Source organism: Opisthocomus hoazin, chromosome 2, assembly GCF_030867145.1.
Source record: "Opisthocomus hoazin isolate bOpiHoa1 chromosome 2, bOpiHoa1.hap1, whole genome shotgun sequence".
NCBI classification, from domain to species: Eukaryota; Metazoa; Chordata; class Aves; order Opisthocomiformes; family Opisthocomidae; genus Opisthocomus; species Opisthocomus hoazin.
In genome coordinates, this window is record NC_134415.1 from 37,742,459 (window position 1) to 37,753,841 (window position 11,383).

Genomic DNA, 11,383 nt, shown 5'->3' on the forward strand with positions numbered 1-11,383 from the left:
TAACAGAGAAATTACATAGCCTTAAAGAGAAAGAAAGAAAGAGAAGGTTTTACGTGTGGTGTTGCCGAGGTATTGCCCGAAGGTGTGCTGAGGTGGCTTCTCACCCAGACGGCGAGCTCCCCGCGGGAGCAGGGGCAGCGAGTGGGTGCCCCCAGCCCCTGTCGCCGCTCCCAGGCCCTGTCCCGCCGGTGGGCGGCCAGGGCTCAGACGCCTTCCCGGAGGACCAAGCGCTGGGTGGTGGGGTAACTCCTCTGCTGCTGCAGCCTGCGGGGTGGAGGTGTCCGCGCCCGTGCGTCACTCCACTAGGCCCTGCTGGGACGGGGCACGGCGGGGGGGGCTGCTGCGGCTCCCAGGCGGGATTTCCTGGCTGGAAGCACCAGCCGCTTTGGGATGCTCAGCCTGGAGGACCTCTCCACCAGTGGCACACGGGGTGCTGGGGGTCCGCTGTCCCAGCACCCTCCCCGGGACTCCAGCCACTCCCACGCTCCCAGAGCTCAGACCCGTGCAAGAGCTGGCCCCGTTTTGCCCCTAGATTAAGTCCCCAGTGGCTCCACAGCGGTGGTCCTTGCCCCAAAGAGTTACTGGGGCAGAGCTCTTTCTTTCGGCCGCTGCGTCTGAAGGTGCATCCTCTCCAGAAGCTCCTGACCCATCCCCTGAAGTTAAATCTTCGTCTGGATGAAGCCAAGGGAGGGGAGCGACGCCATCTGGGAGGCCTCTTCACACTGGGAAAGGCTCTTCGTGCTCAGCCCCTGCAGCCTGCACGGCCGCCCCAGCCCGGGGCTGGCTCTGCGGCGAGGATGTGAGGGGGACGACGGCGCCGAACGCGTCCCCACTGTGAAAAAGCGAGTTGAGTAGCAGGTGTGAGGCGGGAGAATCATAGAATCATAGAACAGTAGGGGTTGGAAGGGACCTTAAAGATCATCTGCTTGGCGCCGTTAAATACCCGGGGACGCGCCATGCGCCGGCTTCGCGTTCTGGGAGACTGCTCGGTGCCGTTTTGTGGGTTTTCTTCTGTTTCTTTTGCTTCCTTCCCCCCCCCCCCCCCCCCCTTTTGTTTCATTTCCACTTCGGGAATAGGGGGAGAGGACAAGAGGCAACTGAAAAAAAAAAAGGGGGGGGGGAGCAGAAGAAAAGGCTGAGGCCGTGGCCCGTATTTCTTTTATATCAACGACTGAAACAGAATAAAGCCCACTTTTTTTTCTTTGTTTTGTTTTAACAGAAAAAAAACTGGTCATTGAGGAAAACCGTGCCAACAACTTTCCCTGCCCGCCGCTGCCCCGAGGGCAGCTCAGCCCCTTCCCCGGCGCCCCGGGAGCCCCCTCTCCGCGGCGGGACCCGCGCCCGGGAGCAGCCCCGGCATCGCGCAGCATCCCGCAGCATCCCGCGGCGGCGGCGGGACCCGGCCCCGGCCCGGGCGGGCAGCGGGCAGGCAGCGACGGCAGGGCTCCCCCCCACCCCCCGTTAATTTATTTTATTTATTTTTTTTTAAATTTCCAGACGTTGAATTCTTTTGCAAACCTCCGTGCCGTAGGAAGGGCTGGAACAAAGCTCAGCTGCTCCAACCGGTCGGACAGGTAAGCAGACTTGTTGACACCGTTATGTTTGCAGCACGCATGCTCCTTCCCAAGTTTCCTGGTGCATTTTTCTATTCCACCTTATGAAACTTTCCTCCCCCCCCGCCTTCCCCCTCCCCTTCCCCTCCCCGCGCCTCGGCGGCTCTGCCCGGTGCGTGCGGTCCCGCTCCCCGGCCCGCCGGGCTGCGGGAGGGCGGGCGGCGGGGCGAGCCGCCGCTCCGCTCCCCTCCGAGCCGGGCCGAGCCGAGCCGAGCTGAGCCGAGCCGAGCTGAGCCGAGCCGAGCCGAGCCGAGCCGGGCCCCCCGCCCTCGCCATGCCCAGAGCCTTCCTGGTGAAGCGCCGGAGCCCGCAGCCGGCGGTGCGGAGCTGGGATGGGCTGCCCGACGAGGAGAGAGCCGACACCTACATCCCCGGTACGGCGCCGAGCGGCTCCCGCCGCCGCTCCCCGACGGCGGGGACGGGGGGGTCCCGCCGGACCCCAGCCCTGGCCCCGGTTCCCGCGGGTTGGGACGAGGGCTTCGCCGGGCTGGGGGAGCCCCGAGGGGGCGGGCGGGACGGCGAGGGCTGTGCCAAACCGGGGGGGGGTGGGGGGCTCGTGGAGCGGCGGGGGTGCCGGTCCCGCCGGGAGATGCCCCCGCCGCCCACCCGGGGGGCCCGCCGGCGTGGGGGGCTGGGGGGTGGGCGTCTGTGTGTCCCCCCGGGGAGGCGGTAAACCTCTTTTGCATGAGAAAGGTGGCGGGGGGGAGGAGAAGAAAGGGCCCGGGGCGGGTGGTGGTGTCGGGGGGGTGGTGGTGGTGGTGGTGGTGTTGATCTCCTCCTGGCCTCCCCCCCCTCCTCCTCCTCCTCCTGCCCTTGCCCGGGGTATAACGGGAAGGCGGCGGAGCTGGCTTGTTTGAACTTTGGGACCGTTCGTGTTTGAGTTTCCGATTGCGGCGTGAGCCGGGGATCCTCCCCCGCCGCAGGTTAAACACCGGGGCCCGCCGCCCCCTCCCCTCCCCTACGCTCCCCCCCCCCCCCCGCTTATCGCACCCCCCCCTCCCCGCTGCAGGCGGGATCGGCTGCGTCCTGCTGGGCTACGAGGACAGCTGCAGCCTGGAGAGCAGCGGGAGCAGCGGGACCCGGGACGCGGAGCCCAGCGACCCCCCGACGCCCCAGCCCGGCCCCGGAGGCGTTGGGGGGGCCGAGGGGATGCTGCTGGACCTGGCCGCCAAGCGCCCTGCCGTCAGGTCAAAAATCAAGGTAACCGCCCCCCCCCTCCCGCCTTCTCTCTCCCGGGGGTGATGGGGTGACCCCACTGTCGGGGCTGGGCTGGGGACGCCGGGTGACAGCAGCCCCTTCGGGCTCTCACTGCCGGAGGTGACGGCGCCCGTCCCACACAGCAAGGTGGACACCGGACCGTCGGGGACGGCAGCGGCAGGGCGAGCCCTCGTCAGCGGTGTACCGTAATCTTCCAGCGCCCTTTGCCTTCCCTTGTCCCCGCCTGGGGCGTGCTGCCCCTGGCCTGCTTGGCTCGGGTCCCGCAGGAGCTCTGAACCCAGCCAGGAAGGACCAGCCCTGGCAGCTGGGCGTCATGCCCCACAGTGAGTGGGTGGATCTCGCTCCTTAACGTGGGGCCTCCTTAAAAGGCCGCCTTCCTGGGTGTCATCAAGCCTTCGCCAAGCGGGGCTGCCATGCGTCTTCCCATGGCCCCCTGGGTACCCAAAGAGTGTACTTCGCTTATCAAGACAGCAGCTAGGCAAAGGTCCTCCTCCCAAGCTGCGAAAGGCCATTGCCACCTTGAGGTGAACCTGCAGGCTTGGGTGAAGTGAAGCACTCATCTGTCCGTTAACCTCGTCGCAGAGCCTCTCCGCTGCACGGGCAGGAGCTCTCACCATCCGGGTGTCCCCGGGCAGAGCAGCGCGGTGGTTTCCCTCCCAAGGCCGAAAAGGCAAATCGCTCACGGGCTCTTTGTGGTACCCAGGAACCTGAGACCGAGCTCCCAAAGCACGGTGGTGATGCAGATGGGGTGGGAGGACCACGTCCATCTCTGGACACCCAGGGTTCCCTCAGCAGAGGTGAAGCCCAGCCACCCCAGTGCTAGGAAGGGGGAGATGTGTTCACCGGTGGGTAGTCAGCACCTTGCTAAACCCTGGCTGCTGCTTTGCTGGATGGTGCTGTAAAAATTCGTGCTGTTTCTGCCGGGATGACAGCCTTTCGGCCACTGTGTTGTCAATCTCATGATGAACGCTAGGTCTTCACCCTGGTTATAAGCGGCCGCGTGAGGTGGAGTCCTACCTGTTGCCCAAGGGATACTTCCTGGCCAGCTCTCCCTCTCGCTTCACACCGCGTGGTTTCACAGCAGCCTTTTTTTTTTAGTCTTTCTTTACAATTTCAGGTAGCGTTGCTTCAGTAGTAAGCGAAGGAGGAGGATCGGGGAAAAAATAAGTGGCTCATCAGGAAAAAGAAACCCCAGACGTATTCCTCTCTTCAGGAAGAGCTTGCCCTGCTGCTGTGTGGCTTGAGCCTGCTTTGTCCAATTTAACCTGGGCTACTGGCAACAGGCACAGCGAAACCTCGCATCGGCAGAGCGGGGTTTTCTCAGCGTGCCACAGAAACTCCCCCAACGCGCCGTGAGAGCCGGCGGACGTGTGTGCGCGGTGCCGCCCGCTCCGCTGGCGTTTCCCCGGCCCGAGCGGCCAGTGGCGAGCACGACCGCTCCCCTGTGAATAATTAAACTAATGGCGAGGTGTTTGCATCTTCGAGACGTTAAGCCTTCCCTCTGAGGAACGCTCTTCCCGAGAGCTGAATCACCCGTGTCTCCCTTAGTCAAGTTGGGTCATGGTGTTGGCGCAGCGTTTTTGGTGTTAGGAGCAGGAATGAGGAGATTCACCCCTAATGACAATCTGCCGTTAATTAGCAAGCCAGGGAGACCAACGGGAGGAGATCAGTGCCATTGTTTCGGTCTCTGCTGAGTCAGCACAATGTGCCTTGGTTTATCTTGCCAAACCTACCTTTTTTTTGCACTGCTGGCTGGTTTTTGAGGGACCCACAGAATCACAGAATCACAGAATAGTAGGGGTTGGAAGGGACCTCTGTGGGTCATCTAGTCCAACCCCCCTGCCGAAGCAGGGTCACCTACAGCAGGCCGCACAGGACCCCGTCCAGGCGGGTCTTGAATATCTCCAGAGAAGGAGACTCCACAACCTCCCTGGGCAGCCTGTTCCAGTGCTCCGTCACCCTCAGAGGGAAGAAGTTCCTCCTCATTTTCAGATGGAACTTCCTGTGCCTCAGTTTGTGCCCATTGCCCCTTGTCCTGTCACTGGGCACCACTGAAAAGAGCTTGGCCCCATCCTCCTGACACCCACCCTTCAGATATTTGTAGGCATTTATAAGGTCCCCTCGCAGCCTTCTCTTCTTCAGGCTGAACAAGCCCAGTTCCCTCAACCTCTCCTCGTAGTGGAGATGCTCCAGTCCCCTCACCATCCTCGTAGCCCTCCGCTGGACTCTCTCCAGTAGCTCTTCATCTTTCTTGAACTGGGGAGCCCAGAACTGGACACAGTACTCCAGATGAGGCCTCACCAGGGCAGTGTAGAGGGGAAGGAGAACCTCCCTCCTCCTGCTAGCCACACTCTTCTTGATGCACCCCAGGATCCCATTGGCTTTCTTGGCAGCCAGGGCACACTGCTGGCTCATGGTTAACCTGTCGTCCACCAGGACACCCAGGTCCCTCTCCGCAGAGCTGCTCTCCAGCAGGTCAACCCCAAGCCTGTACTGGTGCATGAGGTTGTTCCTCCCCAGGTGCAGGACCCTGCACTTGCCCTTGTTGAACCTCATCAGGTTCCTCTCTGCCCAGCTTTCCAGCCTATCCAGGTCACGCCTACCCAGGACCCGTAGCAGCTGGAAGCGTGGTTCGCGCAGGCACCGCGTGGGTACGACTTTCTGATGCCAGGGAGGGCCTCCCGCCTCCGGCCAGGATAACGAGCTGCGTGCAGGAGCAAACGCACATGCGGCCCCACGGGGAGGTGCTCGTAGCCTCAGCCCGCCTGCTTGCGGGTGTCGCTGGCCGGGGGTCCCTGCCTCTGGGAGGCGTCCAGCGCACAGGCTTTGTGCTAGCCCCTGAAGCCAAGCTGTCCAACGCCTGCCGCAGCCCCGAGCCGCCCACGTTAACGGTCACCCACCCGACCGCAAGGGAAGCGTGAAGGTTTCGCCCGGCGAGCATCTCCTGAATGCTTTCACTTTTCATTTTGAATATATCCCAAGCATTTTTTTAACACAACAATGAGCCGTGCCTCCTCGTTTTGTTTGTTTTGCGTTAATCTTTGTCATATCGATGCCTGCTCACTCAGCCCTCTTCCATTCCATAGTTCACCACGGGCACCTGTAACGACGCTACGGTGCATAGCTGCGAGCTGTGCGGCAAAGGCTTTCGCTTGCAGCGGATGCTCAACCGCCACATCAAGTGTCACAGCCAGGTGAAGAGACACTTGTGCACCTTCTGCGGAAAGGGCTTCAACGACACCTTTGATCTGAAAAGACATGTCCGGACCCATACCGGTGAGCACGCGTTCGCTGGAGGCTGGCGGACGCCTCTGGGCAGCAGGAGGTGGGAGCAGGGGTGAGGCGGGACAAGGGTGAGGGTAGCCCAGCAGGACAATAATACGAAACCCGGGTAAACAACTTGTGCAAAAAATAGTGGGGATATGGTGGAGGAAAGGGAACGAATGACATGAGTGTGGACAGGTGGAAGTCCTGGGACTAGCGAAATCCGAGGAGAGCTAATGAAATCTGTTTGAAGCCGTGCGGGCACGTGAGCTGCCATCCACATCTGGTGTAGATGTGGCCACATGCTGCTGTGCCTGGGCCAGCAAGACCAGGATGACCCACCCGGGATGACCCACCTGGGGTGACTCGCCCGGGATGACCCACCCGGGGTGACGCGCCGCACGTTATTGCGAGTCCGGCGTGTATCAGCGAGCGCCGGCGGGCGGTGGATGAAGATGCTTTGCCCTCTAGAGGCAACGAGCAGCAGTTCCTTGGGGGTTTTTTTTGCGAACCTTCCCCGCTGGCGGTCGATGGGGTCATGGCTTGATTTTGGCACCGTCTGGAGAAACCAGAGTGTGGTTCATGCTGTGCCTCCAGCTTTTTTAGGGAAGCTTAGGCAGCGTGCCTGACTTCTGCGAACCCTGCTTCAGGCTACCAGCTCCCACAGCATCTTGTTGGAGCCATCTCCCTCTGCACATCCAGCCACCCAGATCAGTCTGGCCACTGGTCTAAACCGTCTCTACTCGCTTGTCGTGCGGGTCACAGCACGGGTTGAAAGTCAGGAGCAGTGGGTTGAAAATCTGGCGACAGCTGTTCCTGCCCCGGGTTGAGGGTGAGTGAAAAAGTTGCCTTTAACCTGGGCTAGCTCGCTCCTCCCTGCTTACACCTACACCAGATGTACAGGCATAGATAGCTGAGGATGCCATGATTTAAGGGCATGATGGCGCTGAAAGAAAGAAAAATCATCCCTTTCCCTTCTCTGCTGGCGTCTCGCTCCCCTGGGCTGGAGGGACGCGCTTGCTGTGGCTGCTCTGCAGTGGGGTCGGTCCCTGAGCCCACCCCAAATAGCACCAGCTGTGTTTCTTTGAATCGGATCTGTTGCCTCAAATCCAGCTCACTGGTCACAGCAGTGCTCATCCCAGCCTGGAGCAGGGAGAAGGCCACCTTTTTCTTTCTCTTTCTTTTTCTTAGCGGAAGCAACGGCGTAAACACCTACCAGCCCCATCCTCACCTGGCGTGATGCTTTCTGGCAGGCCGAGCTGGCTGTGCTCAGCAGGCTTTGACTTTTCACTGTAGGGCACCCAGAAGGTGCATCCACCGCATCTCCGGGGCACGTTCCAACTTTCGGGGTTTGTGGTTACCTGCAGGACCTGCCGATTATTTGGGCTGGCTCTGCAACGCCCCTTTTTTGGCTGAGGCACCATTAACCAGGTGAACTGCTAGAGGTGACGCAAGCAGGTTGGTGGGCAGGAGTTGTCTCTTAGCAGTAGAGTTCATGAAAACAATGCTGCCTGTTTCGATGGGAAAGCGTCGGCTGGAGCCAGTGTTGCGCGCTTTTTGGTTTGTTTGCAAAGCTTTCATGTGGAAAGGAAAGCTGCTGGCTGCGAGCAGGGAGCTGCCGCTGGGGTATGGCTGCAGTGCGGAGCTGGTGCTTCTGAAAGTGACTTTTCAACCTGTCCCCCCATCCTGTGAGATGCAGAAACTAAATCCAAGAGGGTCTCTGTTCAGGAGCTAAAAATACATGCAGGCTGTGGCAGGTAGGGTTTGACTCATGATACAGGAGTGGAGCCAATTTTGCGAAACTCTGGAAGGGAAGAAGGATCTTTGTGCTGGACAGGAGTGAAAACCTGCTGTCCTAGAAATGTGAATCTTGTGGTTAGATTGTCCTCAAATTTACTAGAAGAAATCTGGCATCGCTATTTCTCCTCCCCAGTGTAAAGCCAGGATGAACACTGACATATATCATATTTGCCTGGTGCTTCGGGTCCCGGCGGGGGATGCAGGCTGGCTGCAGCAGTGGTACCAACGGTGTATTGGCTTTTATCTTTTCCAGGCTGAAACACTGCATCTCTGAAAGCCGTGGCCTTTTTTATGCCAAATTTGGTTGCTGTTCAGGAAAGCTGGACTATGTCTGAATGTCAAAAGGAAGACAACTGGGCTGGAAGGGGTAGTGTGGGCTTTATTTTGTAGCCCATCTACGTGTGCTTTACTGAATGTCGGTGTTCCAGGGGAAACCGTTGTGCAGTGTCTGTAACCAGATTGTGCAGCAGTAGGGTGGTGTCGGAGAGAATGAAAGCCAAACATCCCAGTCCAGCTTCACGGCATAAGCACAGTTACACATTAGAAAGTAACTAACACACACAGTAAAATAAAATTTTTAAATGATTCCTAAGTATTGAAGATGTTCCCACAGCCCCGATGGGCTGTGCCATCTTGGCACGGCCCCTCTTGTGCTGGCACTCGTCCCTGTTGGCATCAGGAGCCAAGGATGGTGGAGGTTTAAATCGGCTTCAGTGAGCATGACACGGCACCCAAAATGCTGTTTCTAAAAGATACATTTTTGTGTGTGAATTCTAATGAAGATGCAGAGTTTCTCTCCAGTTGCAGTTTAATGTAACTGGAGCAGTCTCACAGCAACAGGCGTTAGGAAACTTTGGTCTTGACAGCTTAAGCTGGCACACTGGGATAGCCTCCTTTTACAAGACTGGCAAAAATGCAATCAAGATGCTGCTTATAGGAACCTCTAATTAGTTTGGGTTTCTGGTAGAAAAATCAGCGATGGAGTGGTGAACTTAACACAGTCCGATTACACAGTTACAACCGTCTGTATGGACACGCGTGCTTTGCCCTTCGTTGCTGGGCTGTTACTCGCCGTAGGGCCTGATCTTCCACGCACTCGCCTTTCGCCTTTCGTTGGGAAAAGAGAGGGGTTTAGGCAACTCCTAGCGTCAGCTTCAAGGCTGGTCTTTGCTTGAAAGCTCACAGACCTAGTCTAGTAAGTGAAATCTCAGCTGGTTTAGGTTTTTCTCAAGTGTCGCTAAACCCTCAGCTATTTGTCATTCAAGTACCGTGGGGGGTTGTTGTTAAATCGATGTACATTGGTGGTAAAATGGATACTCCTTACTGCTCAGTGTTTCCGTAATGTTAGTTGTCCGTCCTGAACGAAACTGCTCGGGCATTCAAATGGCAAGCTAGCCCCTTCTCCCTCTGGAGACAGCCATACACATTTCCTTCATCTCCACGCACTTCTCTCTGGAACGTGAGCTGTAATCCCAGTCATCGCATCCACACGCTGCGAAAACATTCTCGCTCGTTTGAAGTCCTGTATGTGGTGGCTGTATGTTCACGCTGGGCTGGCGTTCACTGAAGCCTCGTTAAGCGTTGCTCACCAAAAGAGGAAAATTAACATCTTACCAACACACAAGATTTCACTCATAAAAGCCAAAATGAAAGGTTTGCTGAAACCGATAGTTTCACCCAATCACAGGACTTGAGAAAGTCGGGGTTCTAAAGGAGTCGGTTTTGCAAGGGTTGATAACGGCTGCTTCTTCGGGACTGAAGCGCCAGTGGGCACCTGTTATCCTCAACGTCCGCCTACGTCCCCTCGAAACATTTCTAGGTTTTCTATTCCTAAATACACCAACACATTCCTGAAAATTTTAGCGTGAGAGTAAGATGTTGTATTCAGACAGATAGTTCCTCGGGGTAGGAGCTCCCTGCTGCTAGGTATCTGCTCAACAGCTGACATGCCAGAGCCTTCCTCTTAGCCGGTTCCTTTGTTTGCCGTAAGAAACGTAAATCAGGGCGGTAATCAGGGCGGTAATCGCTGTCTTTTAACATTGCAGGAATTCGTCCTTACAAGTGTGAGGTTTGCAACAAAGCCTTCACCCAGCGCTGCTCCCTGGAGTCCCACCTTAAGAAGATCCACGGTGTGCAGCAGCAATACGCCTACAAACAGAGGCGAGACAAACTTTACGTGTGCGAAGACTGCGGCTACACGGGCCCCACGCAGGAGGACCTGTACCTGCACGTCAGCAACGTTCACCCCGGAAGCGCTTTCCTGAAAAAAACCTCAAAAAAACTTGCAGCGGTTTTGCAAAACAAACTGAGCCCTGTCCTGCAGAGGAACTCCAAAGACGACGACAAAGATGAGTAACGCAGCGGATTACAGTGGTCTAAAGGAATGAAGTTTACATGTAGGACTATATATATATATATATTATTTTTTTAAGGACAACAAAGTTCACCTTTCCCCAGCATATTTCATAAAGATAATAACCGTTACCTCCCACACAAATTACTTTTGAGAGGTTTGGGTGAAAAGTGCCGTGTAAGAGCAGCTACTAGTACATAGTCCTATGCAAAATTAATTAAAATGGTCTTGAGAACAGGAGTACGTTGTATTGATAAAGAAGTTAGATCACCGTAACTCTGCCCCCTGCGCAGTAAACTAATGGTTTCTGGAAGCGTGATCCAAGGTGAGCTAAAACGTTGTTTTAAAGGACGCAGAACTTTTTTCTCCCAAACTTTCTCTACTAGCGAACGGCATTATTCCAGGGCAGACTTATCGTCATGTTTTAGGTACTTGAAGCTGTGAACTTATTTTATCGTGTTTCGATTGAGGTGTAAATTTAACTCTGACGTTCCTGGACTTGTCACGCTCACTTTGGGGATTACTACCACATCCCTTTAACACACACAACGGTACCAACCCAGAAACCCAAAGAAAACACTTTAATGACTTGAAGATATGTATTTTTCTGTCACGATGAAATGCAATTTTGTGCGTATTTTATGGTGCGTGTGTGTGTGTGTGTGTTCGTTTTGGGGTTGTTTTTTTTTTTTCAACAGCCAAGCGCCTGTTTGCTAATACGACAGGGCAGTGCAACGCCGTGAAGAGGGAGACTTAGCCTGTCGCTGCCTCGTCAGATCAGTGCAAAACTGCAGGCACAACTCCGGCCCCTCCTCTGTAACCAGTGTCAGTTCAGAAGGCTCCTAGTGAGACTGGTGTCACTAGGGAAGGAGGTGGTGGTGACGAGGGACAGGTACTGCCTCTCTTGTGCATTTAGGACTCCCCTGACAGCCTTGCTCCAGCTCCTGGTGACGCAGGATAACCAAGAGGGTAGCGCTGTAGGGACTATTGGGTGTGAATTTAGGGATTTAAAAAAAAAGGGGGGGAGAGAGACGCCCATCTAACTCATGTGGCTGAAACCGCCTGATACTTTGAGACCCTTCAGAAGCTGCTGCGGCCCTTACTGGGCACCTGGGCATCCGTACTGGGAGCAACA

The 11,383-nt window shown here is 56.6% G+C and overlaps 1 protein-coding gene across 1 annotated transcript; it reads left to right on the forward strand.

The window, feature by feature from the left end:
* Positions 1-1,869: 1,869 nt before the first annotated feature.
* OVOL2 (ovo like zinc finger 2) lies at positions 1,870-10,252 on the forward strand. The gene is made up of 4 exons (XM_075446067.1): positions 1,870-1,987; positions 2,623-2,813; positions 5,918-6,107; positions 9,941-10,252. Exons 1-4 carry the CDS (start codon positions 1,888-1,890, stop codon positions 10,249-10,251), a joined length of 792 nt encoding a protein of 263 aa, XP_075302182.1. The 5' UTR covers positions 1,870-1,887; the 3' UTR covers position 10,252.
* Positions 10,253-11,383: the final 1,131 nt, after the last annotated feature.

What these genes read in the sequence shown, in the direction of transcription:
- OVOL2 (XM_075446067.1), top strand. Translation starts at nt 1,888, where the DNA reads ATGCCCAGAGCCTTCCTGGTGAAGCGCCGGAGCCCGCAGCCGGCGGTG. An exon ending in CCGTCAGGTCAAAAATCAAG is followed by an intron (nt 2,814 to 5,917) that starts GTAACCGCCCCC and finishes TCCATTCCATAG; the next exon opens with TTCACCACGGGCACCTGTAA. An exon ending in ACATGTCCGGACCCATACCG is followed by an intron (nt 6,108 to 9,940) that starts GTGAGCACGCGT and finishes TTAACATTGCAG; the next exon opens with GAATTCGTCCTTACAAGTGT.